This window comes from Cynocephalus volans, chromosome 10, assembly GCF_027409185.1.
Source record: "Cynocephalus volans isolate mCynVol1 chromosome 10, mCynVol1.pri, whole genome shotgun sequence".
Taxonomy (NCBI): Eukaryota; Metazoa; Chordata; class Mammalia; order Dermoptera; family Cynocephalidae; genus Cynocephalus; species Cynocephalus volans.
Genome location: NC_084469.1, coordinates 113,070,681 through 113,097,397, shown reverse-complemented (window position 1 = coordinate 113,097,397; position 26,717 = coordinate 113,070,681). Strand labels below are relative to the sequence as shown.

The 26,717-nt window shown below is 57.9% G+C and overlaps 4 protein-coding genes across 4 annotated transcripts in view; 1 reads left to right on the top strand and 3 right to left on the bottom strand.

Moving 5' to 3' along the window:
- Positions 1–2,326: 2,326 nt before the first annotated feature.
- LOC134387691 (adaptin ear-binding coat-associated protein 1-like) lies at positions 2,327–6,512 on the bottom strand. The gene is made up of 3 exons (XM_063110089.1): positions 6,020–6,512; positions 3,735–3,898; positions 2,327–3,178 (listed from the first exon to the last, which is right to left on the bottom strand). Exons 1-3 carry the CDS (start codon positions 6,510–6,512, stop codon positions 2,327–2,329), a joined length of 1,509 nt encoding a protein of 502 aa, XP_062966159.1.
- Positions 6,513–6,706: 194 nt separating this feature from the next.
- CDT1 (chromatin licensing and DNA replication factor 1) lies at positions 6,707–11,944 on the top strand. The gene is made up of 10 exons (XM_063112590.1): positions 6,707–6,934; positions 7,645–7,767; positions 7,857–7,999; positions 8,433–8,630; positions 8,723–8,868; positions 9,232–9,332; positions 9,908–10,096; positions 10,472–10,624; positions 10,704–10,905; positions 11,608–11,944. The coding sequence occupies exons 1-10, from the start codon at positions 6,707–6,709 to the stop codon at positions 11,769–11,771; spliced, it is 1,647 nt and encodes a 548-aa protein (XP_062968660.1). The 3' UTR covers positions 11,772–11,944.
- A 783-nt stretch (positions 11,945–12,727) lies between these two features.
- On the bottom strand, positions 12,728–15,116 carry APRT (adenine phosphoribosyltransferase). Its single transcript, XM_063112395.1, has 5 exons — positions 15,023–15,116; positions 14,823–14,929; positions 13,706–13,839; positions 13,311–13,389; positions 12,728–13,150 (listed from the first exon to the last, which is right to left on the bottom strand). The coding sequence occupies exons 1-5, from the start codon at positions 15,100–15,102 to the stop codon at positions 13,008–13,010; spliced, it is 543 nt and encodes a 180-aa protein (XP_062968465.1). The 5' UTR covers positions 15,103–15,116; the 3' UTR covers positions 12,728–13,007.
- A 539-nt stretch (positions 15,117–15,655) lies between these two features.
- GALNS (galactosamine (N-acetyl)-6-sulfatase) overlaps positions 15,656–26,717 on the bottom strand; it is a 36,267-nt gene continuing 25,205 nt past the window's right edge. Inside the window, exons 12-14 of the mRNA XM_063111731.1 lie at positions 23,840–23,961; positions 19,433–19,550; positions 15,656–16,643 (exon numbers count right to left, since the gene is read on the bottom strand). Coding sequence (XP_062967801.1) covers positions 16,557–16,643; positions 19,433–19,550; positions 23,840–23,961 — 327 coding nt within the window. The 3' untranslated portion in view covers positions 15,656–16,556. The remainder of the gene's footprint in view (positions 16,644–19,432; positions 19,551–23,839; positions 23,962–26,717) is intronic.

The window sequence follows — 26,717 nt, the reverse complement described above, 5'->3', positions numbered from 1 at the left end:
ACACAGCACAGATAACTAATACACCCTCCTTGGGGCCATAGATATTCAGCAGATATTTGGATGCCTACTATGTGCCACACATTAGTTAAATCAGGGTATATCCCCAACCTTTCATTCACTGATTCACTATTTGCTACTACGTGTCAGGCACTGTGGGATAAAACCAGACTCCTTTCTGTGGCTTTTCAATGGCCCACTGGCCTCCCCGCCCCCTCAGCATGGGCCATCTGTTTCTGCTGCAGGGCCTTTGGACGTGAGATTCTCCTCCCTTGGGTCATCCTGGGGCAGCTCCTTTTTGCCATTCCAGGCTCAGCTCATGTGTCACACCCTCTGAGAGTCCTCCCTGACTCCTTAGATCTAAAGTAGTCCCCTAAGGGCTGGCCCGTGGCTCACTTGGGAGAGTGTGGTGCTGATAACACCAAGGCCATGGGTTTGTATCCCTATGTAGTGATGGCCGGTTCACTCACTTGGGAGAGCGTGGTGCTGACAACATCGAGTCAAGGGTTAAGATCCCCTTACTGGTCATCTTTAAAAAATAATAATAATAATAAAATAAAGTAGTCCCCTAGTCACTCAATCACATGGCTTTATAAGGGCTTTACAAGGATTTTATTTTCTTATCCGAAATTACTATTTATCTACTAATGTGTTTTTTTGCCATGAGAGTGTCAGCTTTTTTTTATATATATATTTTTAATTACCATTATTGCACCAATACAGCATATGCTTTATATACATGTATCTTAAACATTTTCAATTTTTCAGCAATTCAAATACATAATATATTGTCATCTTGAGAATACAAAGAACACAACACGGAGGAAGACTGAGAAAATAAGTTCCCAGTAGTTAGTCACCAATGATTACACATACTTTCCTTTTAGTGTTTTCTATTGGAATTTTAAAATGTCCTGCCATGGCTCTGCAAAAATAGAGCTGCCTGGAAGGGGAGACAATGAAAAAAAAAGACCCAAAGTTAGAAAGAGTTAAGAAGAAAATCCAGGAGACAGAATATATTTTGAAACTAAATATAAGGACTCCCTTCAGCCAGAGTGTACACATCCAAATAGGTGCTAAGGGAAGATGTTCTATCTTCCCATTCCATCCTCAAAATTGCCCACTAACAAACAAAATAGATAGTACCCATTCATCTGAGAAGGGCCACTCTCTACACAGCATTGTAAAAGGAATGACGGGACAGAGGGAAAGGAGAGTGGTGAAAGAGCAACTTGCTTTTTGGGCAAAACCTACACAAATAAAGCTGTGACTCTCCAGTTCCCTTCACAAATGACAATATATGTAATAGCAACTTTCTACTGAAGAGCTAGATGGTTTAAAAAAGAAATGTTTATGGAAAGGGGCCAGATACCCAAGCAGAAAGGCAAATTGGGTACTGAACAAGAGTTAAGTGCTTTCAACCTCTCTGCTCTGCAGATCAGGTTAAAAATTCTAAACTCTTCAACTTTAGGCCAAATAATGGGGCAAACACAAATTAATGCCATGCTTCAAATGCAGCAACTAGATGGAGCTGCAAGAAATTGAACACTTCTATAGAATATAACTTGGACAGCACAGCCTCTTGAACCTCCTTCATCCCAGAGACATCCCACTGGTCAAGATATTGCGCTATTCAATAAGAGAATAGTGCAGGTGCCACCAATACAACCCTCTTAGCACAGGAAGAGACATGTAAACACACAAGAGGGTGATGGAGCTGCACCCAACACTGGATGTTCACTGAATAGGATAAGCCCGAAGGAGGCTATACAGCAGAGACCCAGGCAACAGGTCTTTCTCCCTACCTACCCCTATCAAAATTCTGAACTTGTAAACACTGAGGTCAGCCTCTCCATTTTTAGAGTCTTGGGTTAGTGAAGAAGGAAGTTTCACGGTTTTTGTCTCCCCTGAAATTGCTAAATGGGGCTTCACAAAGAAGCACACAAGAGTCAATGAGATGATTCTGAAATTAGCTAAAGAATTAAAAAGACAGAGAAAAGTTTCATAGACATTAGGGGTCATTCTCCCTCAAATAGACACTGGCCTTCTGAGCCCTGCATAGTCAGCCACAAACACGATAAGATCCACTGTTCGCCTGCCTTGGTAGTGAGCAGGAGATAACAGATACTCTCTTGGCTGTGCAGCAAGTGACAACATGGGGAGTGACATAAACCAGCCTGAATATAATGGGGAAGCTACAAAAAAGACTGTCCAGTAATTTTGGTTCTGCAGAGGGAAGGGGTTCCTAACTTCCCTTACAGATTGGTGCCCTCAAGGTCATTTTTATTCTTCAAATCTGTCTTTAGTGTCCTGCCAATACTATTCAGAACTAGACCCAGTTGGATGGCTGTGGTGCCTGGTTTGGAACAGAGCTGCTGGATGCAGTGCTAAAGTCTCCCCGCAAGTCATTGCTTGCAGAAATTGGGGCTGGTGCTGGTGTCATGATAGGAGCAGGAGAATCCAAATCTAAAAGGTTATCTGCATCACTACCTCCATGGTTAGATTTTGGAATGGGTGGAGGTGTGACATGATTGCTGATGGCAACTGAGGAGGACAGAGGTGGTATAGTGACCTTGCCTCCAGGTGGGGGTGGGTGTAAGCTTAGGCCCCCAGCCCCTGAAGTCCTGGGCTTAGAAGCACCTCCCTTCTTGGATGTAATGTTCCCAATACTCAACTTGATGATCTGTCCTTCCTCGAAGCCCAGATCCAACTTGGGACGAGTATCCATTTCCTGAGATTCTTTGGAACTCTCAGATTCCTGCTTCACCCACTTGAAGTGATCCTGCGACGAGACATTAAAGTCAAAGGCATCTCCCCGATCTGTGAAGCCAATGCCAATGAAAGCACTATGCCCTGTACCATCCTGGATCCAGATTACAAAGTAGCAGCTGGAATCTGTTACTGTCTCCACAGCAATACCAGGATATTGTTCTACTGGTGCCTGAGCAAAGAGCTCTCCTGACACCTTGTCCTGGAGTTTGATGTCGGCAGTCTTCCCTTCTGAAGCGATTCGGAGGCGACCAGTCCAATCAGGCCGGTCTGATTTCCAGTCAGATGCCCTGTAACCATGGTTGGAGGCCCAGGGCGGAATCCGGTAGGTGCTGACGTCCGGCTTCACACACAGCACAGACTCGTACTCCGACTCGGCCACCGTCTTGGCTCCGCTCTCCGAGAGCGTGAGCTTCTTGAGAGCAGAATCTCACCTGTCTTGTTCTTGACCAGGTGCATAGTTGGTCCTCAGCAGCCAGGGTCCTGGTGGGCACTCGTAGATGTGGTTGATCAGATGAATAAAGGCACAGATTGCAATCTCCAGGTTTCTTCAGGGTAAACGCTAACAGACGAGGTTCTAGATCCTTGCTGTCTGGTCTCTCTTCCCCGAAGGCACTCAAGCCACGCTATGTCCTCTTGGCATTTCTATAAGCCAACATGACCCTTCAGGTGGAAACTGGACCCAACAGAGCAGAAAACGGCTTTCACCTCCCTCATTCTAGACTCTACACTTCTGTTAATGAAGCCTCATATGGATCAACCTTTGTGACCATGCTTTAATCAAGGCTCTTTGGGTTGGAAGAAATGAAAACCCACTCAGAGGAACTTTACACAAAAGAGGCAAGTGTTTGGGAAGGAATCGACTACTTCATAAAAATCAATGGCATCATGAAGCACTGTTGGGCCTCACAAGAGACCACATCAGAAACTATTCAAACCCATCTGAATTAGCTGCTTTGCTTGGCTACTGTCCCTGGGGCCACACGGTCTCTCATTTGCTCTGTCTTCATGCCACACATATGGTAGAAGGCGTTGTGCCCCCAGAGGAGGCCGATGAGCACTTCCAAGTCCAGAGTCTCTGTTCCCAGGAAAAGATCTGATTGGCTCATCTGTGCACCTCTCATCCAGTCATCTGTGACCGGGAGGCAGGGTCACACAGCACCGACATGGCCCTGAACTCTACCACTGTCGTCAGCAAGGCAGTCTTCTGAGAAGGACTCTCCGAGGATAAAGTCACCCCAGATGACATTAAAAATATTGAACAGTCGGACACTGGGCCACCAGATGGACACTGGCCACACACTGAGGCAGGTCCTGAGGCCCCCTGCTGTGCCAGGCATCCCCCTTTCCTACTTGCTGGTCATGAGAAATGGATGTCAGCTGTACCCCAAGTTTCCAAACTCCCAACACTCCAAAACCTGGTCCCTCACCCCACACAGGGCCAGACACACCTTAGGTTCATGTTCTGGACTCTCCAAGACTCCTGTGAACTGTCCCTCTAGGATTCAGCTCATCCCTAGAGCTCATTCCCAGGGCTTGGTGGGTCCTGCTTCTGCCTCCAGGCTCGTGCCCAGGGCTGGCCAAAATGATGGCAGTTCTGTTCACGGACCTCCCTCCCAGGGCCATCCTTGGGGTGGATGTCACTGGCAGTGCTGTGTGCATGTCACGTGGCCAGGTGGGAGGGAACCCACCTGATGTGGTCTCTGTGGTTTCACATGCTGGGCCCGCCTCTGGCCCCTGGTGCAGCAGTCTGTGCTGCTGGAGCCCGCTCAGCATGCTGGGGGCCCTGCAGAGAGGCCTCCTGGCAGCATCCGGTCCATCAACTTACTGTGGAGGGCAGGGACTGGGCTGAGCGGGTGCCATGGAACTAGATGTTGAACAGTTGCTTGTGATTATGTCCAGCTGTTCTGCCTGAGACCAGCTGTTTATTTTCTGAAGTAAAACAGAGTGGGGAACCACCATGTTACTAGGGGAGGAGACAGCTCCCTGCTGAACTTGTGAATGACAACGAGCCATAAGATTTACAAGGGTCCCCTTAGTGAAGTTGCTCTTAAGGAGAGGCTGTGCCTATAACTTATGTTCCCATTACAGCTCCAGAATCTACAAGTTTTCCCTCTTTAATGCATAGCATGCTTATACTTGGAGTTCCACTATGACCCTTAGATCACTTTCTGTCACCTTTGAGAAAAGCCAGGTTTCCCAACTTAATTAGACTAGAACAGAATTATTATAGCTGAAAAGACCTGCACGAGGGCCCTGGCTGAGGCAGTAGTGGGGCTGAGATCCACCTGCTACGCTCACCCAGCCGTGGACGCTGATATGGCTGGCTGCCCTCTCTTTCTATTTTTCACAAAGGTGGCTTATGGGCTACCTGTGTCTCGCTGGAGGTTGCCTGGTCCTAGAGGCTTTCAAACTTTCTGGTCCAAAACCCACAGTGAGAAATACGTTGCTTCAAAACCTTCCATTTTGAAAAATTTCAAAGATACAGAGAAGTGGGAAGAATTTCATAGTAAACACTCACATATTTATTCATTAGACTGTATCATTAATATTTTACACTTGTTTTTATCTTTCTTTTTTAAATGGCTGGCTGGTATGGTGATCCGAACTATGACTATGGTGTTACAAGGCTGTCTCATTTGATGCATTTCAAAGTGTCAGACGTGTCACTCCTAAACACCTTTGAATGCGTGCCATTGACTAGAGTTCAATATTTTATAATTAAATTGGAGGTAAATCTTCATACTGTAAAATGCACAAATGTTAATGTACCCTTAGGTTTTGGTAAATTTATGTACCTGTGTAACACAAACCCTTGTCACCATATAGACTATTTCTATTACCCCAGAACATTCCCTCATGCTCCTTCAAGGTCGATTCCTGCCCCCAACCCCCAACTACTATTTTGACTTAGGAAATGCATTTTACCAGGTGGCCCAGAGCCCACACACCAAAACAAAACTTTAACGAAATGTAGCCTTAAGAATGCTGATCTCAATCCTCGACACTGATTTCTTGACCCACTAATAATTTGCTACCAGCTGTTTACAAAACATGGGTCTAGGTACCGACCCCCTAAACACAGATGGGAAACTAACGTCCCCACCAACCCCACTTTCTCACTGTAGGTTTTAAGCGCCAACGGCATCACCCAGCGGACGTTTCTGTTCTTTATCTTCCTTTTTTTGAACAGGGACCATTCATGCTCCCCACGTCCCGACTGTTCCCGGGACGTCCCCTTCTGGGACCGCACCGCGCTTCTCCGCGGCGGCCACCGCCCGCCTGGGGCGCATCGTGCGGCGGGTTGGTGGCGGGCACCCGGCGCGGCGACGCCTCGGGTCAGGAGCTCCAGGTGCCAAGAGCCCGCGCTCTCCTTCAGTCCCGGCGTCGTGCACACAGCCTGTTTCTTCCTCTTCCTTCGTGACAGCCGGGCAGGGACGCAACTTGCACGCCGCAGAGCTCGCCCTCTGACGAGCGTGCCCTTCGGGGGGTCGGTGCGCTCCGAGCGGGGGCAGCTGTCGACCCCGCACTCCCGCCCGCGGCAGGCGGAGGAAGGCTGCAGTCCCGCGGCGCGAAGGCTCGTTCGGCACCGCGTGCGCGCCGTCTCCGGGGCTGCGCTGGCTTCGGCGCGTGCGCGCGGTCTCCGGGAGTGCGCTCACCTGGGCGCATGGGCGCGGCTCCCCCGGGTCTGCGCACGTCTCAGCGCACGCGCGCGGTTCTCCAGACCAGCGCTCGCCTCGGCGCATGCGCGCGGTTCTTAGTGCTGCGCCGACTTCGGCGCATGCGCGCGGCGCGGCCACTTCCTGCTCCCCGCGCTAGCCTGCTGGGCCGGCCGAGGCGGGGTTGGGGGCGGGGCCGGGGCACGGCGCGAAAATCGGCGGGAACCGCGCGCCATCCCTTTCGCCTGCTGCCGCCACTGCCGCCGCCGCCGCCGCCCGCCATGGCGCAGCGCCGTGTCACCGACTTTTTCGCGCACCGCCGCCCCAGCTCCCGCGCCACGCTGCCGCGGACCAAGCCGGCCTGCCGTACGCCGAGCCCCGCCGAGTCCGCGCGCGGCGCCCCGGCCCCTGCCCTGAGCAGCCGCCGCAAGCGCGCTCGCCCGCCCGCCGACCCGGGGCCCGAGGCCGCGCCGCCCGCGCGCAGGAGGCTGCGGCTGCCGGCCGACGCGGTGAGCGGCGCGGAGCGCGGGGAAACTGAGGCCGCGCGGGGGGCGGGGCACTGGGAGACTGAGGCAGGGCAGGGGGGCGGGGCGCAGGGAAACTGAGGCTAGGGTGTAGGCAAGGGCTGGGGAAGCTGAGGCCCAGGGAGCGAGGGTGGGGGGAATTGAGAACAGGTGGGAAGGGAGAGGCAGGCCAGGCGCTGCTGGGCTGCAGCTGCAGGGGCACAGGCAGGAGTGGGACTCCTGGCGGGAGGGCACAGCCCAGGAGGTGGGATGCAGAGGGGAACCTGAGGTCCCAGGGGAGGACTAGCCTGCTTGGCAAGGAGGCAATTGTGGCTGGAGGAGATGGGTCCAGAGGAGGCCAGGGCCCTATCAGGGGGACCCTGTAAGTGCCCTGTAACCGTTTGTGAGGACTTGGGCTTTGACTCCTCAGGTGGGGAGAAGCCACGGAGGACTTGAGCCAGGGGCTGACTGAGCTGGCTGGTGAATCCCAGCTTATCTATGAGGCTGTGTGAGAGGTCACCCTTGAAGCGGCTATGAGAAGGAACAGGCGAGGTCAGCTGGACCCTGTCCTACTGGTCGCCTTCAGCAAAGAGGCCGAGAACCTGGCTCCCAGTCCTTGCTCGTTCTAGTTAACTGAGAATCTGGAGGTCCTCTGTGCAGAGCCAGGTGCCCCTGGGTCTTGTCGCGTGTTCACCCTTTGGGTCTCTTCCAACCAGGTTTCTGGCCCCAGTTCTCCAGCTGCCCCTGGCTCCCCAGCCCGCCCTTCTCTGGGCAAGAAGATAAAGAAAGCTCCCCTCTCAGCAGGTCAGTTGCCTGGCCTGCCAACCCAGCAGGACAAGGTGAGAGGCTGGACCAGGGGCAGAGCGTGGGGTGGCTGTGGGATGACTGGCTGGCCTAACAGTACTCTGTGTCTCCCGGTCCCTCAAAGGACACCACTGCTGAGCTCAAGTTGTGCCTGCAGCGGGCACGGGAGCTGGGGGCACGGGTCCAGGTGCTGAGGGCCAGTGCCCAGAAGAAGGATGCTGGGGAATCTAGCATGCCAGAGGCTGAGGGACATCCAGAGAAGCCATGGTAAGTCCTGGGTGGCCACCAGGCACCCTGGGAGGCATGGGAGGGCAGGAGCTGGGCAGAGGGCCCGGGGCAGCAGCTTCCAGGGAGATGGTTGGTGTGGTCAGTGGTGTAGAGCACGAGGCCCAGCCTGCTGCTCACCAGCTCTGCACTCAGTCTCCGTCTGTGGGAGGGGGTAGTGACTCCTGCCTCAGTGGGCCCTGCGGCTTTCAAGTGCTGTTGACAGCCAGGGGCCACTGAGCATTGGCTGGGTATCACTGCAGCCTCTTAGGGCTGGGGAGACGTTCAGCTTCCCTGGAAGCCCCGGGGCCGGCATGGCGGAGCAGGTGTGTGAGCACCGAGCTCTGAGGGGTCTCCCTGGCCGAGTGGTCTGCTGTTGGGTGCTGGAGAGGTGTGTGCTTGGTGCTTCTGATGGGGCTGGCTCCCTCCCTGACAGTGGGGAGAAGGCCCCTGCCTACCAACGCTTCCACGCCCTGGCCCAGCCTGGGCCCCCTGGCCTCGTGCTGCCCTACAAGTACCAGGTGCTGGCCGAGATGTTCCGCAGCATGGACACCATCGTGGGCATGCTCCACAATCGCTCGGAGACTGCAACCTTCGCCAAGGTCAAGCAGGGTGTCCAGGACCTGATGCACAAGTGAGCGGGCCTGTGGGGGCTGGGGCTTGGCCTTCCCTGGGGTCTGATGTCAACCTGGCCTGGCACCTGACCCCAGCATCCCCCTCCCATAGGTGCTTTGAGGAGCGGAACGTAGGCCAGATCAAAACTGTGTATCCTGCTTCCTACCACTTCCGCCAGGAGCGCAACATCCCCACTTTCAAGGATGGTGTGAAGAGGTCCGACTACCAGCTCACCATTGAGCCACTGCTGGACCAGGGTGAGTGTGCTGGGCCTGGGGCCTCGCCATAGCTGCTGGGCCTCGGTTTCTACATCTGTAATACCACACATTTTTTGGGATAGGCGTATGGCTTTGGCACTGGGCCTGGTCCGGGACCCATGGTCGTGGTGCTGGGCTGGGTGATTGGGTGGGCCTGGTCCAGGACCCATGGTCATGGGGCTGGGTGGCTGGGGGGGCCTGGTCCGGGACCCATGGTCGTGGGGCTGGGTGGCTGGGTGGGCCTGGTCCGGGACTCATGGTCGTGGGGCTGGGTGGCTGGGTGGGCCTGGTCCGGGACCCATGGTTGTGGGGCTGGGCTTGGTGGGCCTGGTCCAGGGGCTCAGGCCTGGACTCTCCCTGCAGAGGCTGGAGGTGCAGTCCCCCAGCTCACAGCCACGCGTCTCCTGCAGCGCCGGCAGGTCTTCAGCCGGAATCTGGTGGAGCGAGTCAAAGAACACCACAAGGTGAGCGGCCCAGCTGCCAGAGGGCCCACCAAGCTAGGTCATCCCTGTCATGCGGTGGTGCTCCTGGGTGTCTGGGCCAGGCTGTGCCTGAGTGCTGTCACTAATCCCTCATTCAGAGCTTGAAGTGTGCCTGTCATCCACATCCTCGTCTCACCCAGAGCTAAGTGGGCTGACAGCCAGGAGGTGGCAGAGTTCTGAGGTTTTTCTCTTAACCATTCACCATGCTGTCTCATGCAGTGGGGAGGGGCCCACTCTGTGCTTGTTAACACCCGGCTGTAGTAGGCACAAAACTGGGCTGGGTCTCCCTGAGCTGAGGAGCTGGTGACCTCAGCTGCAGCCTAAGACCCCAAACAGGCTCTCAGTGGTGTTTAGTAAGTGCTGAGTATGTGCCAGGCAAGGTGCTTTATCTTTCCTGGCTGAGCTCCTGCGGCACAGAGAGGTTAAGTGACTTAGTCAAGGTTGACCAGATGGAACGTGAACCAGACAGCACTTGCCCGACCCTTACGTGCAGCCTGCCCGTTTCTCAGATGTGCCCAGACTCACCTGGTGGGACCCCACCCCCCCTTCTCCCACAGGCCTTCCTGGCCTCCCTGAACCCTCCCATGGCAGTGCCTGAGGACCAGCTTACACGCTGGCACCCACACTTCAACGTGGATGAGGTGCCTGACATCGAACCCGCTGAGCTGCCCCAGCCACCCACCATGGAGAAGCTTGCCACCGCCCAGGAGGTGCTGGCCCATGCCCGCAGCCTCATGTCGCCCAGGGTGAGACTGGCGGGTCTCTGACTCAGCTTCTCTTGTCCTGGGATGGGGCAGAGCCAGCCTGACCCCCGTGGTGGATATAGGGGCCGGAGGCCTTCTTAGGGGTACCTGACATCTCATCTGGCTTCATCCTTGGTTGTAGGGACCAGAGAGGTGGAGGACGCGTCCTGCTGCCACCTTCCCTACATAGGGGCTGCCCCTGGGGAGGGCAGGCTATACACCAGGACCCCAAGTTGGCAAGCACAGACGGCCTGACATGCTGGAGAGACATGGGGGACTCTTGGGCAGAGAGTATAGGCAGAGTGAGGGGCCTTCTCTGGCTGGGGGGGTGCATGTTGCTTCTCATGACCTCTCCCCTCTGACTTCTCCCCACTGCAGATGCAGAAAGCCTTGAGTCAGCTGGCCCTGCACTCTGCCGAGCCCAGCAGCCCCGGGTCCCCCAGCCAGGCACTGCCAGCCACACCACCGGCCACTCCGCCCACTCCCTCTCCCAGTGCCCTCAAGGGGGTGTCCCAGGCCCTACTGGAGCGGGTCAGTCCACATTGATTGGTGTGTGTGGGGGGGCATGGTGACCTGCTGCCTGCTGACCCGCCTCCCACACCCTCTGCAGATCCGGGTGAAGGAGGCGCAGAAGCAGCTGGCACAGATGACGCGGCGCCCAGAGCAGGAGCGCCGGCTGCAGCAGCTGCAGCGGCTGCCCGAGCTGGCCCGCGTGCTGCGCTGCGTCTTCGTGTCTGAGCGCAAGCCGGCGCTCACCATGGAGGTGGCCTGTGCCAGAATGGTGGCCAGCTGCTGTGCCGTCCTGAGTCCTGGTGTGTGTAGGTCGGGGTGGGAGGGCGTGGGCAGCGTGGCTGGGGCCCACTGCTTCGTGTTCCTGACCAGGTGTCTGCATGGACTTTCTCCGTTCACCCGATGTGCAGCGAGTGGCTGCTGTGTGCACTGGTGCATGGCCCCACACTGCGCCCCCCTTCAGTCTCCCGGGCCCCTGCCTGGCCCCTCAGCTCCCGCTGCGTCCTGAGGGGGCTTCCCTGTGGCTTCCCTTCACCCACTTGGCCTGCTTCCCCGCTGTGCTCAGAACAGAATCCTGACTCCTCAGTGGTCTGAGGCCCTGTGTGATTGGTCCACTCCCACCCAGGCCTCCAGTCACCAAACTCTGAGCACTCGGGGGTCCTGGTCCCTCAGCGGCAGGGCACCACCCACCCTGGGGCTTCACAGGCCTGGGACCCCTTCTCCACGGTGTTCAGCAAGTCCTCGTGTTGGGCCTTGGCTGGAGGGTCACCACCTGCCTCCCCGTCTGTGACGGTTCATTCTTTTGCTTCTTGAGGGCACAGATGGGACTCCAGGCCTGGGACTCGGAATCACCTCGGCCCTGAGGGAGGCCTGTTGGTGGGGCCATAGTGCCCTCACCATGAGGTGGCAAGCAGGCCCAGAGCTCTGGGGGCCTGGGCAGAGGTCACAGGTGTGCTGCCCTGTGGTGGGGGCCGGGCCCAGCCTCACACCCCCTCTGTCCACAGGGGAGATGGAGAGGCACCTGGTGCTCCTCTCTGAGCTGCTTCCGGACTGGCTCAGCCTCCACCGCATCCGCACCGACACCTACGTCAAGCTGGACAAGGCTGCTGACCTGGCTGTTGTCACAGCCCGGCTGGCCCGCCTGGTGCGCGCTGAGGAGGGGCCGTGAGCGCTGGGGCAGCCTCGGATCAAGATGGGTGCAGAGCTTGCCGGCCTGGCCCCCGCCTGTCCTATCCCTATAGAAGCAGGATGCGCCTCGCTCCTCCCTTCCCCACTCCCCTGGAGTCGGAGGCAGGACGCTGGGCTGCAGACTGCACAGCCCGAGTGTCTCCTGCCGGTGTGGGTCATGGGTCTGCCCGTGGGTCCCATGTACGGTGTGTTCATATTAAACTGATTTCTGTGGGTGGTTCTGTCTTTGCTGCTGTCAGGCAGGGACCTTGCTGCCAGTGCAGGGTTGCATAGGTGGTTAGCCACACGACATCCATGTCCTAATCATGGAACCTTTACTGTGAGCCACGTGGCAAAGGGGGGCTTTGTGATTTAAGTTAAGGATTTTGAGGTGGGGAGACTATCCTGGATCATTAGATGGGCCCAATGTCACAGGGTCCTTCCTAGCAGGTGAGGATCAGATTTGAAGAAGTCACCCTGCCAAGGGATGCAGGCAGCCCCCAAAAGCTGGAGATGAGATGCTTCCAGAGCCTCCTGAAGGAGCCAGTGTGCTGACACTGGTTTTAGTACTTGGGATTCTAGAACTGAGATAATAAAGTTGTGCCTGAACCACTAAGTTTGCAGGAATTTATCACAGCAGCAATGGGAAACCAACTCAGGTAGCACGTGCCTTGCAGTTGTGACTTCCTGCTTATGAGCTCTTCATCACCCTCCTGGGCCTGTTTACTCCCCTGTAAAATGGGGCTCACAGCTTGCAGGCCTGAGTGGGAGTCAAGGCTCCTGGCAGGAGGTGTGAACCACAAACAAGCCCTGCCCAAGCCTGTGTGCTGCCACCAGCCTGTCTCACAGTGAGAAGGCCAAGGCTCAGCAAGGTCTGGGTCTGGTACTAGGGTCCTGGGGCATCCCTGCCACTCAGGCTGGAGATCCAACAGGAGGACAGGAGACAGCATATAGCAAAGCTGTTTACTTGTGTTCTCATTTGCAGTATTTGGAGCTGGACCTGCTATGGCCTCGTTTGGCTCTGCTCCAGGCCATCAGCCCCAGACTTGAACACTTTTTGGCACTTCCAGCAAGACCTGTGGGCACTGGAATCACTCAAAGAAATGAATGGATAAAATTTTTGTGTGGGCAGCCACTGGCCCCTGGTGGCCAGCACAGGTCACTTCAGCCACCAGAGGCTGAAAGTTCCCTCTCCTGCAGTTGAAGATGTTGGGCTGGGGAGGGGTGGGCATCTGGGTCACTCGTACTGCAAGAGAGAGAAGAAGGGCACGGGGGCCAGCTTCTCTCTGCCCTTCAGTGAGGTCAGCTCCACCAGGCTCACGCATTCCAGAACCTCAGCCTGCAGCTGGCCCAGCAGCTCACAGGCTGCGCGCATAGTTCCTGAGGAGGGTATGGCATGGGGGGAGAATGTGGTTGGCTTGGCAATGAGGCTCTTTCCTGGCCCCACCTCACTTCATGGGGGGTGAGGTGTGCTCTCCCACCCCAGGGCCAGGCTGGGCCATCTTGGAGCCTTAGCTGTCTGTATGGGGGAGACCCTCACCACCAGTGGCCAGCAGATCGTCCACGATGACCACCTTCTGCCCTGGCTCCAGGGCGTCTCTCTGGATCTCCAGCTCAGCCTGTGGACAGGAAACAGGCACGTGGTCCCCATGTCTCCAACAGAAAACAGCCTCCATGTACAGAGACTGGGAGCTGACAAAAGGGCCCTGGCTCCAACCCCACCTTACTGTGTGACCCTGGCTTAGCGTCTCAACTCAGCTCCCACGTCTACTGTGACCACTACCACGTCTACTGTGACCACAACAGCTCCGTTCCATTTTGCTCTACCATGGACCTGGGCTCCCAGACTCCTTTTGGGAACTAAGGGACACTGGCAGCAGTGGCCTGGCCCTGCCTCTCTCTGCCCCCCAACCCCGCCACTCCCAGCCCACTCACTTTCCCGTATTCGAGTGCATAGGAGGCAGACACGGTGGGGCCTGGAAGCTTTCCACGTTTTCGGATGAGCACGCAGCCCAGGCCCAGCTCCTGGGCCAGGGAGGGGCCAAACAGGAAGCCTCGGGAGTCTAGGCCTGTTGGGGGAAGAGCCAAGGTGTTGGCAACAGCTGAGTAGCACAGACGCATGGAGGTCACCACGGGCCAGGGCTGGACAGTGACAAGTAGCCACACCAGTGACAAGAGGCACCAGCTAAAAGGCCAATGACATCCATCCACTCAGGAAGTGTTTAACAGGCACTGCCTTGTGCAAGAGCTGCTGAGTGCAGGAGGTCAGGGATGCAGACCACAGTCGATCCTGTAGGACTGCTTCCCAGCTGTGTGGCCTTGGGGAAGTCACCTGATCTCTTTCCAAAGCTCAGCAGCCCATCTGTACCAGGCTGGTAGTAACATGACATGCTCAGCAGACCAGCTTGGAGTCATTCTTCAAAGGCAGTGCCTGTCCTGGAGTGTCTTGTCCACAGGGGGGCAGTGGCCCAGTACTGGCCATCTCTTGAGGCCACAGGGACACTTGGGGTGTGGTCAGGGAGCACTTCCCGCAGGAAGTGAGGGGGGCCCCCCCGCAGTGCTGGTGCTTCCCTGGGGGGCAGCGAGCCATGGAAGGTTCAGAGCAGAGACAAGACCCACCAGGTGACCCTGCTCGCCCATCACCACCTCCTTGGAGCTCTTCCTAAGGCCTCCAAGCCTCCCTCCGTCTGGTGCATGGGGCATGGCTGCTGCATCTCAACGCTCAGTGGGCACGAAGCAATCTAAGGGAGTCCCCAGAGCCCCAGCGCCAGGAAAACACAGCAGGCCTGGTACACAGCAGGTACTCAAAACGAGACTGCAGCAGGAGAACAAGAGGGTGCGTGGCCCCGGGGATTCTGGTCGGACACTCCTGAGAGGCTCTGGGGAAGCTCATTCCGGGCTGGCCAGGCTTGAACCGGGATGGGGACTTGGAACGTGGAGGTGGCCTCCACCCGGGAGCAGCCCCTGTCAGGGCCACCCAAGGGGGCTGCAAGGGAAGGGGGCAGGTCCATCCGTTAAGGGCAACCCCAAGCACGACCCTGCGGCCACTCGCCTGCGATGTAGTCGATGCCGTCCCCGTGGGCCTGCTGTAGGTGGCGCGCCAGCAGGCGGATGGAGGCGCGGAAGGAGTCAGGGTCCTTCAGGAGGGGCGAGATGTCCCTGGGCACAAAAGGACAGGCCTCGTGACCCCCGGGGGCGGCGGGTCACGAGCCCGGAGCGCCCCCAAGGCGGGGCCCAGGGTCGCGCTCGCACCTGAACAGCACGCCCGGGATGGGGAAGTCCGGAAAGCTGCGGATCCGTCGTGCCACCAGCTGCAGCTCACTCTCCGCCATGGCCGCGTGGGAGGGGCCCGGGCTGGGCTGGGCAGCGGGGCGGGCCGTGCGCGGCGGGGGCGGGGCGTGCCCCGGGGCCGCCCCTGTGACCGTAGGCGGCTTGGGGCTGGCCCAGCACCACGCGAGCGCGGCCTCCGCCGTCCTGGAGAGAGCCGAGGAAGGGGGTTCCGAGCAGGGTGCAGGGCCCTGCGGTGGGAAGAAGCCTCGGGCTGGAATGCTTGGCCGGGCCGGGAGGCCCACCTGTAAGCGCGCAGGCCCTCGTTCTGCCTGTCGAGGTGGTTTGGCCCCCAGGTCCCGCTAGCGGGGGTGGGGAGGAGCTGGGTCTCTAGCCCCCAGCAGAGAGGATGGATACCCAAGGCGGGTGCCTGAGGCCCAACTTCCCCCAAACAATCTCGTCTTCAAAAAACCAAGACAAGGGCCGGCCGTGGCTCACTTGGGAGAGTGCGGTGCTGACAACACCAAGTCAGAGGTTAAGATCCCCTTACCCATCGACAAAAAAACAAGACAATAAAGCTAAATGCTTCAGTTTCTTTTATTCCAAGACTCTTTTTTTTCATAATTTCCCTGCTTTTACAATAATTCTGCTTTGGCTTGACAATCACTGCACAGATGCACCCCCCGGGGGGGGGGGGGGAATGTTGCTGGGGCTCCTCTGACTTCCAGGGTGAGGCCATGGGGCTCAGCCTCATGTTTGGCCAGTGGGTGATGCGGGGGGGTAGGGGGGAGACAGGACAAGAGGCAGGTGCGGCACAGACACGGCCTCACAGTGTGCCAGGGTCAGGGGCCTGAAAAGCCGGGGCCTGGGCTCTAGATCCTAAGGAAGGTGGGAAACCGAGGATGCTGACATTAGTCATGCCCCTTGCACAGAAAGCACATGTGGGTGCTGGATCCGGTCAGGGTGGCCTCCTGCCTCTCCCCTGCTCCATCCCCTCCCCATTCACAGCCCAGCAGTGGGGTGATGCAGAAAGAGCAGGGGTGCCCCAGGGAGCCAGGAAGGTATGGGAAGGGTGGTGCTGCGAGAGGGGACGGGAGCCCCTGTGCGCAGCACTGAGGCCTCAATGTGGCACCGTGGCTTTCAGCACTGGGGCTGAAGTAAACCTGGGAATAGCCCAGGATGGAGCACTGGGCCCTGGACAAGGCCAGCAGGAGGTGGCCAGAGCTACAGCACCTGCACCTTCACAGCCAGCTGGGGAGGCAAGACAGGCAGGGTGTCCTGGGACCTGTGGGCCATGGACCTAGGGCAGCAGGCAAGGAGGACTGGGGAGTGGACTCCAGGGTCAGGTCTTGGGCAGGTGTAGCCTTGCAGGTCCTGCTGCTGGCTGCTGGCACTGTCTGCAGGGCAGAAGGCAGTTGGGACTCTTCCAACACGGGAGCTCTGAGGCCAGAATGTCCTACCCTCAGGCACTTGCAGGGCCAGTTGGAGATTCCAGGCCTGGCCTGGGTCCAAGCAGGTGCTAGTGGGGCCAGGAGCACTTCTCAGGGATAGACTCTGGGGGTTTCAGACACTTCCCTAACTTTTCACAGCCCGGGGGTGCCCAGTTCTGGAAAATGAGAATTCAAGGAAAAAACATGCGATTATTTCAGGCACTTCTGGACTCCGCAACAGTGCAGTTTCTAGATGCTTGCCCCTGCCCAGACCTGTGACTTCCCACCTCCAACCCAACTGGCTGCAGTGTGGAAACCACCTTCGCCACCACTTGGTCCAGGTAAATGCCTCAGGATGTAGAAGACAGGACTTCCCCACTGGCCCCTCAGCTGTGAAGTGAGGGGAGTGGCTAAGAACTGGGGTTGGGATGGTGTGGTGGCCACGGGGCAGGGGAACATCTGATAACTGCCCTCTCGCCCTGGCAATGTTTCCAAGTGGGGGAAATTGGCCAAGGGTCTCCACAGACCCTGCCACCTTAGAAAAGCAAAGCAGTCCTCCCAGAAAGGCCAACCAAGAGGGTTCTTCAGGACACCTTTCTCCAGGGGGAGCGGTTCTCTAAAGCAGCTGCTCGTTTTAGTGCAGCGTGGATTGCTTGTGCAGGTTTGGACTTCAGAGCACGGACTTGCTGTGTGAGCGCATTTTTCCTGGCAACAGAAAGGGAGACTCCTGCCCTTAAGAGGAGCCTCTCGGCTGAAAGGAAGTGTGGCATGGCCTTGCTGTGTCCCCACCCAACTTCCCCTGCACGGACTTTAGAGTCTGGGGATTGCTGAAGCAGAGTGCTAAGGACACTCTCCTGCCCTGGAGGGCAGGGGGCACCAGTGTTAGTGTCCCTGCCTCCCGTCATGTGGGTGCTGGCTGCTGGTGTGTGCGTTGGGTTTGGATGAGGACACTGTTCCCAGCCTCTGAAGGACAGCAGAGGAGCCACTGGGCATGTGCGGACTGCAGGTTCTGGGCCTGGCCTGGGAGTCAGCACTTGGGGATGGGGGTGGGGGGGTCTGTGTTTCTTACGGGCTGCCCAGGTGTCACAAGGCCCAGAGAAGACATCACTGAGCCCTCACCTTGGGCTGGCCTGGAGATTCAGGGAGCAGAGCTGAGTGCGGGGGACTGGAGGAGGGGGCAGTGGGAGGGGCATGGGCCAGTGGCTGTGGCAGTTCCCTGGTGCCCAGGAGATGGCGGTGGCAACACCCTGGCCATGTGCTGCCCGCCTCCCTCCCAGCACTGGCCAGAGGGACAGGCCTGTGCCCTTCTGCCTAAGAGGCCTCGTGGTTCTGAGACAGGGACCCTCCTGCTCTACCGCCCTGAGCCTGGAGGCTGGAACCCCAGCTACCCAGCGTGCCTCTGAGGGCAGGCCTCGAATGTCTTCCTGTGGTGAAACTCAAGGCACCAGCTGCAGGGACAGCAGGCAGGGCGGCTGTCCCCTCTGATCCTTCACTGCTCGGAACATGCCCCTAAGAGCCCACCGACGTTTTCCCACTGCACCTCAGTGTGTGCCCTGCACTATCACTATGACTTCCCTCCCAGGCATAAGTCCACCTGCCGAGCTCCATGTTCGTGGCTTTCAAGGAAGCTGTGGGCCCTCAAAGCCAGCTCCTCACAGCAGGGCACAAAGCAGGCACCCACAGCTGCAATTTGGTCTGACCCTGGAACTGGACCCTAAGCCAGGTCTCTTCTCTCATATGCAGAAGAGTCCGGGTGTCACAACATCTTAACCACCCCACAGTGCCTTTCCTGGAGTAGCCCTGGGATCTCTGGCGGGACAGGTCTATGGGCTGCGGGAAGCACGTGCGGCGGGGTGAGCAGAGGCGCAGGGGGCTGGGACATAGGCGAGGCTCTGCCTGCTGCATTCTGCTGGCTGTGGGGTGCCAGAGAGGCACTGTCGTCTCTCGAGCAGAGTGTGGGCCACACAAGCACATCGTGCCTGAAGAACCTGGCAGCTGCGGGTTCCCCACGGGGTCAAGGCCTTTCCCTGCTGGGACCCATGGTGCTGTGCTGGAAGGGGGTGCCCCTGGGCCAGGCCTTGTGCCCAGGATGGCTGGTCACCCACGCCTCACTTGTGTGGCCCTGACTCCTGTGGCTACGGCTGGAGGAGGAGGACACGGAATCCTTCTTGGCTTAAACGTTGACCTCAGTTTTGCTTCTGAGGCACCTCCTTGCTGTGTTTCCTCTGGTCCTGGTGTGATGGGGCTTTTTTCTACTGAGCATGAACACAGCCTTGTCTTGTTGGGTTGCAGCTGCTCTCAGGGCCACTGTGAGCAGTGTCAGAGCCCGATGTGGACATCCCCAAGAAGGCTTGTGAGCCCTGGGCTGGCCTGGCATGAGAAAAGCACAGGGGAGCCACTCCAGGCGGGCGCGGGGGCTGCGGCTCACAGAGAATGCCATGTTCCGGCCCAGTCTTCCCTGCCCTGGCGCCTGCAGAGCCTGGGGTGCAGAAGTCCTGGTGGGGCCCCCATGTCAGGAAAGAGAAGTGACCCCATGGGAGTTGTGAGCCGGGGGCGCCCTGTGCCTCTCAAGCCCCCAGTTCTGCACCTCAGTGGACGCTGGGCTGGGAGCTGCAAGGGGCAGAGACACCTGCAGGACTCAGTGGCAAGAGGCCCGTGCAGCCAGGGCCTGTCCCACTCCCCTGGCACTGCCCTGGGTCGGTGTCCTCTGGTCTTTGGGGGGTTCTGGCTCCTCCTGTACGTGCAGGGGGCTGAGGGGCCCATCCTCGCCCTTCTGGGCATCTGTGGGAAGGAGCAGCCTTGGTGGGGCCTATGCACTCGACTCCAGAACACACCGCGCTGCTAAATGGCTTTATGTGGGGGATGTGGGTGACACTCCGGGACAAGAACACCCACAGCACACTGGAAACAGGGCCCTCCTGTGCTGGCTGAGGCTCTCTGGGGCCTGGCGTGGGCACTCACTCACCATGACTGCCCGGTTGCACACGTTGAGCTGGGGCTGTCCAGGGACCAAGGTCTCTTGGTGCTGCTGGATGACTGGGGTGACCCTGCGAAGGGCATCTTGGTACTCGGCGCTGGTGAAGCTAGAGACGAGAAGGCACCAGATTACTGTGGGGTCTGGGGCTGACTGGCTCCCAGGGCCCATAGACACTCTAAGATGCGGAGGGGGAGGGGCATGGGCGGTGGGGACAGTGGGGGGAGAGGCCTGGAAAGGCTGAGGCTCTGGGCTGGTCACAGTGGCTGCTGGAGTCTCATAGGCCGGGGACCATGGTCAGTGGGGACATGGGCTCCCCCTGCCGACCCCAGCCTCCCTTGGTCAGGCAGCTCACACCACAGGCGCTCTTGTGTCCTCAGACTCATGGGCAGGGAGGGCACAGCTGTGCCCTGCTCCCTCCCCATGGGGTGACCTGCCTGTAACCAGGACCTTGGAGGCATGGGTGGGAGGCTGGGGCCTCTCTGTGAGGACCTCCACAGCACTCTTAAGGACCGCTTAAGACATCTGCAAATATGACATGCACCTGTTTCATTACAAAGCACTATCTCCCCTGCCGAACTCTGGGAAATGAGGAACCAGTGCTGGCACAGCTCTAGTCTCAACAGAGCAGTCGCACTTTCCCCAGGGACGTTGTGACGGCCAGATGCACCCTGAGGCTGGCCCGGCGATGCCGTGTGGCGGTGTGGTGTGGTGCTGCTGTGATACCATGGCACAATCGTTTTACCTTCTAAAGTCATTTCTAAAATCACCACGGAGCACATGAAGATGCTCAACTACATTTGTCATCACAGAACACAAAGAAAAACCACGAGGCAACACACAGCTGGCAGGATGCAAAACAGGCACACCTGGGCAGGCTGCTGGTGGCCGCTCAGAAGGGTGGGTGCCGGAGGGGCTGAGGGGTGTCCACGTACACCCGCGGCATGTCTGTGCGGTTGGGGCCCCTCAGTGGCCAGGGAGAAACAAACTGCGGCCCACAACACGGCATGACACTTGGCAGCGTGCTGTGGACACCCAGGGCATTTCTGCAGGCACCAGCCAGGGTGAGCTTCCCAGGCTGGCCCGCATGTGGCCCACAGGAGCTTGGTGCTGCGGTGCCTCCTCAGGTCTCAGGGTGGCCCATTGGGTCCATTTCCAAGGGCTGGTGTACCCCCAGGTCAGGACCGCCCCCAAGCCCATCAGCATGTGCTGCACAATGTCGTTTGCCCCTCACTGCTGGGGACACCCAGACCATCCTGTAGACCAGGGGATGGACCCTTACAGGGGGCCATGGCCAGGCTCCCACCCTGTGCCGGGGCCAGCCCCTCTCTGATGGTGCCAGCGCCTGTTCAAGCCCAGCAGCCTCCTGTGAAGAGAGCTGGGATTCTTGGAGCCCAGTTCCTCGGCCCCGGATTCTACCAGACCGGGAAGCAGAAGCAGCTCCCGCGCTGGGGCTTCCCTAGCTTGGGCTGCATGCACAAGCCATGTGGATTCTACAGCCAAGTACAGCTGGTCCAGCCTCTGCCTTGACCAGCCCAGCCAGAAGCGCGGCCTCCCCAGCGCTGCTGGAGGCTGTGAGAGCCACGCTGCGCCTGTGGCTTTCACCTCCTCTAGAGAGGCTCTTCACTAAGCAACCCAGGTATTTATGTCTGAGAAGTGGCACATGGTCAATGAGGCCACGTCACAGCCTCTGACCTCGGGGACTGGTTCCCAGTGACTTGCTGGCCACTCTCTCCCCACAGCCACCTCCAGGGAAGCTGTGCCAACTGCCCCAGGGCTTGCTTTCAATAATTGCACACTTTCTAGCCATGAGGCATGAGGCATCTGGAAGGCAGGGGCTCTGTGGCTGCTGAGAGGACTTTGTGTCCCTCACATGTCACCCAGAGGAAATCCCTGTGTATGCAAACCATGCTGGAACTCGAGGGGGTGCAGCAGGGCCATCCCTGGGGTAGGTGACACTTTAATCTCTGCATGGTCCCCAAGGGCCAATCAGCCTGCTGGGTGTTGTGGGCACAGGTGTGGCCAGGCAGCTCCTTTTGTGTAATTGAGGCCTGGGATCTGCTCCTGTAGTCCCCTCCAGAGCTGCCGGGTCTTCAGTAGCTACAAGGTGACGTCCCTTGGGGGGGCTCTCAGCTTGCTTCCTCCCAGCCAACCTGGTTCAATCCTCCAGTTCCACCGTGGCCCTTAGCTCCAGACTGCCTGTGGTGTGTGCTGACCACTGAGCATGCCACCTGGGCTGTGAGCTCCCGCTTCTGTCTGTGTGAGTGTCCTGGGCTGCTGCAACAAATCACCACACGCTGGGGGGCTTACAACAGACACACATCCTCTCACAGTTCTGGAGGCAGAACTCCAAGGTCAAGGTGTCAGCAGCAGGCTCTAGGGGTGGCTCCTTCCTGCCTCTTCCAGCTCCAACCTCTGCCTGATCCTCATGTAAACTTCTCCTGTGTGTCTGTGTCTCCTCTTTGCTCTGGGCTTAGGGCATCTGTCACTGGATATGGGGCCCACCAAAATCATCTCCAACCTCACCTTAATTATATCTGCAAAGACTCTGTCTCCAGTGAGGCCATGTTGTGAGGGACCTGGCAGGCATGGCTGGGGCTTCTGTTCCATCCACAACACCATCTCCATGATCCCATCCCCCAGTCACTGTCCTGGGCTTCTGAGCCGGATGGAGCTCAAGCAGAACAGGAGATGCAACGAGGAAGTGCTCAGTGGTCCCTGTATCCAGGAGCCTCACCCACACCAAGGGCACAGAGCCTGGCATCACAGCCCAGGGGAAAGGTGGTCATCCCCTCAAGGGCGCCGGAGCTGCAGGGTGGACCTTTCCAGGGCTTTGTGCCCTCTCGTCCTGTGTGCAGTCCCACTCAAATCAAGCCTGTCCCAGTGCTGGCAGTAGCCTGTGCAGAAGGCCCCGTGCTATTCTCGGCCAGGCTTGGCTTCACCTCTGCTTGGCCACTCCCCTGAAGGCCTCAGTCTCCCCAGGATCAACTCAATGGGGCAGGAATGCTGGGGACAACCAGACATGCCCCTGTGGGCACGTGCAGGAATTGGGCACCTGCTTGTCCTACTGGGGAGAACGGGAGAAGCTTCCAAGTGGCCCGAGCCTGGCGAGAGAATAGCTTTGGAAGGAAGAAAAAGGAGCCTGGGGGGGGGGCTTTAGTCGACTGTTGGGTTCTCTGTTACTCCTGAGGAATGGCCAGTGGGGATCTGGGTTTGGTGAAAGAGCCAGGATCACCCGTTCCTTGGTGGCTGTGACCTTCGAGCCTCGTGTGGTAAGTGGAGGTTCAGGGTGGGGGTCCCTGAAAGCCACCAGCGACAGTGCAGGCTCCAGTCTCCTCTGTGAGTCAAGTACAGTCTAGGCAGCTGGACTTTGGGGACTGGGTTGGTGGCTCTCTGCTGTCCCCTTAGTTTGCTGGTCTGATGGCATGGTGGAGTGCTCATGTGTACACCCTGGGGCAGGTCCTCTGAGTGGCCACCTGACTTGCCAGGGCCAAACATTTATGGTGGAGATGGATCAAACACAGGTGCAGAGGCTCCAGAGCCCAGGACCCTGGCTCAGAAGAGACCAGCAGGCAGCCCCCAGCCCCAGCCTTGGCCGCGATGGTGCTCAGGTCTGAAGCCGCTCCGCTCCCAGGACCTGGGCTCTCAGGGGGACCCACTTCCCCACCAGGTCCTCAGCCTCTCCCTCCTGCTGGCCCCAGGGCTGGTTAGCCCACTAGATATACCCTGTGCCTGGACCCCTCACCCTCTGCCCTTGGCCACCCTAGATAGTAGCTCAGAGTAGGGGACACATCACTGGAGCCAGATGGACTGGAGTCTGGAAGGGGCAGAACTGGGGAGATCACTGGTGAGGGGGGAGAGCCCCCAGAAGGAAGGGCAGGCCACCACACGCAGGAAGTGACGAGAGCCCAGCCCTAGCATGTGGGGTGCAGGGGCCCCATCACTTCCCCTGTGCCTATGCATCTTCCAAGATTTCATCATAAGCACACGTTCCTGCTGCAATTAGAAAAATAATTATTTTAGGGCCAGCCCATGGCTCACTTGGGAGAGCGTGGTGCTGACAACACCAAGTCAAGGGTTAAGATCCCCTTACCGGTCATCTTTAAAAAAAAAAAGAAAGGGGCCCACCCCGTGGCACACTTGGTAGAGTGCGGCGCTGGGAGCGCGCAGCGACGCTCCCGCTGCAGGTTTGGATCCTACATAGGAATGGCCGGTGCGCTCACTGGCTGAGTACCGGTCACGAAAAAGACAAAAAAAAAAAAAAAAAAGAAAGAAAGAAAGAAAGAAAGAAAAATAATTATTTGAAAATAAAACGGAGGGCCCGGGCTCAGGGCTTGCATCTGGTTGTGTATGGTCAGCATTTTCTCAGCAGCTCAAAGGCCCCTGTGCCCGACTCACCTGAGGGGGAACCTCTCCCCCGGGTCTCGTCCCAGGTGGAAAATCAGAGGCAGCTTCGTGTGCTCTTTCTGGGTGTGAGTCGTGACTCCCGAGACGTTCTGCCCAGGGCAGAAATCGACTCCCTGCAATGAGGGGCAGGCAAGGGAGGTAAGGCATCTGTCCCTAGCGGTGTCCCCTGTACGTGGCACATCTCAGGATGCTCAGTGAATGTTCAGTGAGCAGATGGTTGTGGACGGGGTGGGGTGGATGTGTGGCCGTACTGCGGAAAGGTGAGGTCTCCTGTCACCCCTGGGCCCCAGAGCCGCTCAGCAAGCACGTCTGTGTCCCTCCCCTAGTTTCTTGGCACCCCCTTTTTTCAGGTGGTGAATGAGCATCTTTCAAATATCTTAGTCAATCTCATATCTTCGTGACTGCCACGAATTTCACAGAAGGAAGCTCCTTTAACACTTTACTCCATCTGCCTAGTGGAAGGGAGGGGGCCCTTTGTTAGAGAACAAAAATCATGATGCTCAGCGTTCCTACAAAAATCACGAGATGGCAAGGAGGAAGGACTGCACGCCTGAAGGCCAGGAAAAAACCCAGACAACAGAAACAGCCCCCCAGGGAGAAGGAATCCAAGTTAGCAGGCGTGGACCTTAGAATAACTACGATTACATGCTCAAGAAACGGGCAAAGATTTCAAAATAACTATGAGTAATATATTTCAGAGAACAGAGGAAAAGATAGAGAAAGCCGGCAACAAGCTAATCCTCCATTTAAGGCTCAGGTGTGAGCCAGCAGCCCCACGCACCTCGGCCAGCAGCAGAGCCAGCCCTGCGCAGCCCCTCCCCAAGTGGCCCCTGGCCCCAGAGACAGCCTGACTCCCACTTGCAATGGGTCCACACATCAGTGTATGGTCAGAGCTGTCCCAGTCCAAGGATGTCCCTGAGGCCCTAAAAGCACTCTCAGGCTGCCCTCGGACTCCCTGATTCCGGAAAGGGGAAGCCCGAGGCACCATGCCAGGGGCCCTGCAGCAGCGTGGTGCGGGCATTCCTGCCGATTCAGGGTACTGTTTGTAGGGCCTGTGGGGAGCAGTCACCACTTCTGCAGCACAGGCAATGGGGCTTCCAGTGGGCGTCAGTGCCGTCTCACAGCAGACTGCTTTCTAACACGTCCCTGAGTCTGCCACGGACAGCAGGTCAGTGGAGCAGTTAGTATTTGCTTTTCAATAAAGCAGGGAGGTTGGAAGCCCATGAAATCCCATTTATCTGCAGTGAGCTGCAGATTTCTGAATCCATGGCTGCATCCCAAGTGGCTCAAGGGGCTGACAATGGATACCACAGTGGTTACAGCAGGTGACCTTGAACTCCTGGGAGCAACCCACTAGAGAACAAATGTGGACTGAACAGCAGGATAAACAACCATATTTAGCATAAAAATGCTACACAGCTAATGGAGAAGTACCCAAGTCTAGACATAAACTTAATTAAGATCATGCTACTTGGTATAGGACCTCTCTCTCACAACTGTCATTGTCTGAGGGGACCTCGTGCTTGGGGCACCTGCGGTGGAGCCAGCCTGGTGCAGAATGGCCCTTTTCCTGAAGGAGAGCAGGTGGCAGCCCAGAAGCCGAATGCATGTGGTGGACGGAGAAAGATGGAGGAAGACATGCAGTTAGGCTAAGGCTTGCAGGATTTGGTCAAGAAACACAGAAGGTCACGTAGACACGTTTGACCTCTCGTGCTCCTCACTAGCCTTTGACACTATCACCACGGTGGGGCACGTCCTCTGTGCTGGGCTTGGCTGTGGCTGCATCCGCCACTTGTCTGGCATGTGCAGGGGCTCACTAACCCACCTGCCATCGAGCAGTAATGGAATGAATGGAAGAGCCAATGAACCACCTGTGGCACTTGGGCAGGTGGCGGGTGCGTGGCAAGTGTGGCGGGCAGCACTGCCCACGGACACACACAACCTAGGCACTCGGGGGCCAGAAGGCTGCGAGTAGCATCTAGGCTCAGGACAAGCCTAGAGCTGAGGAGGCCGAGCACAGCATGGACAGTGGAGATGACTGAGCCTGACAGCAGGGGGCAGCAGGCAAGGGTGGGGGGGGAGGTGGATATCAGGGCAGAAAGGGCAAGGAGAGACCTGGGTGAAGCAGAGTCCATGGAGTGCTCAGGGCCAGCTGGATGTGGACAGGGGCTGCAGGGAGCTGAGACAGGGCAGGAGGAAGACAGTGGGCAGGGCCCACAGGGCCCAGCATCTGGCAGTGACCCTGAGCGGGCAGCATCTGCCCTCCGTCCTGACTGCCTCCTCATCAGGCAGGCACCGCCCAGTGTCCCCCACTCATCCACGGCTGTAGCGCCTCCTCACACCTCACCATTCCAACCCCCACCAGTGGCCTGAAGGGAACCAATGCTGAGACCCCATTAGGGCGGACTGTGAGGGACCCCTGGGTCTACCCAGTGCCATGGGCAAAGGACCCTCAGAATCAGCTATCTGTGGTGATGTCACATGGAGGAAACCCCAGGTTCTCACACCCAGGAAGGGAGTGGACAGCTTGATTCTTGGGATGGGTGCTAATAAAGTCCACTCAGGTGACCCCGAACCTGGGGACTACACACCCGCATGTCCCCAGCTGTGATGCCCCCAGACCTCACCTTCAGAGGAGGAGCCAGCTCAGAACAACAGCGTAGCCCCAGTGGGGCAGCCACATGGACTCTAAACAGAACTGCCTGACACATTCTCCAGCCGGACAGGGCGGGGGGCAGAGCCTTGGGCAGGCACAAGCGATGGCCGTGGGCAGCTCAGGGGATACCACCCTTATTATCTGCAGGCTCCTCCTGCTCAGCCTCACTGAACCCTGGGAGGGAGGAGGCTGTAGGGGCCACAACAGGTAACC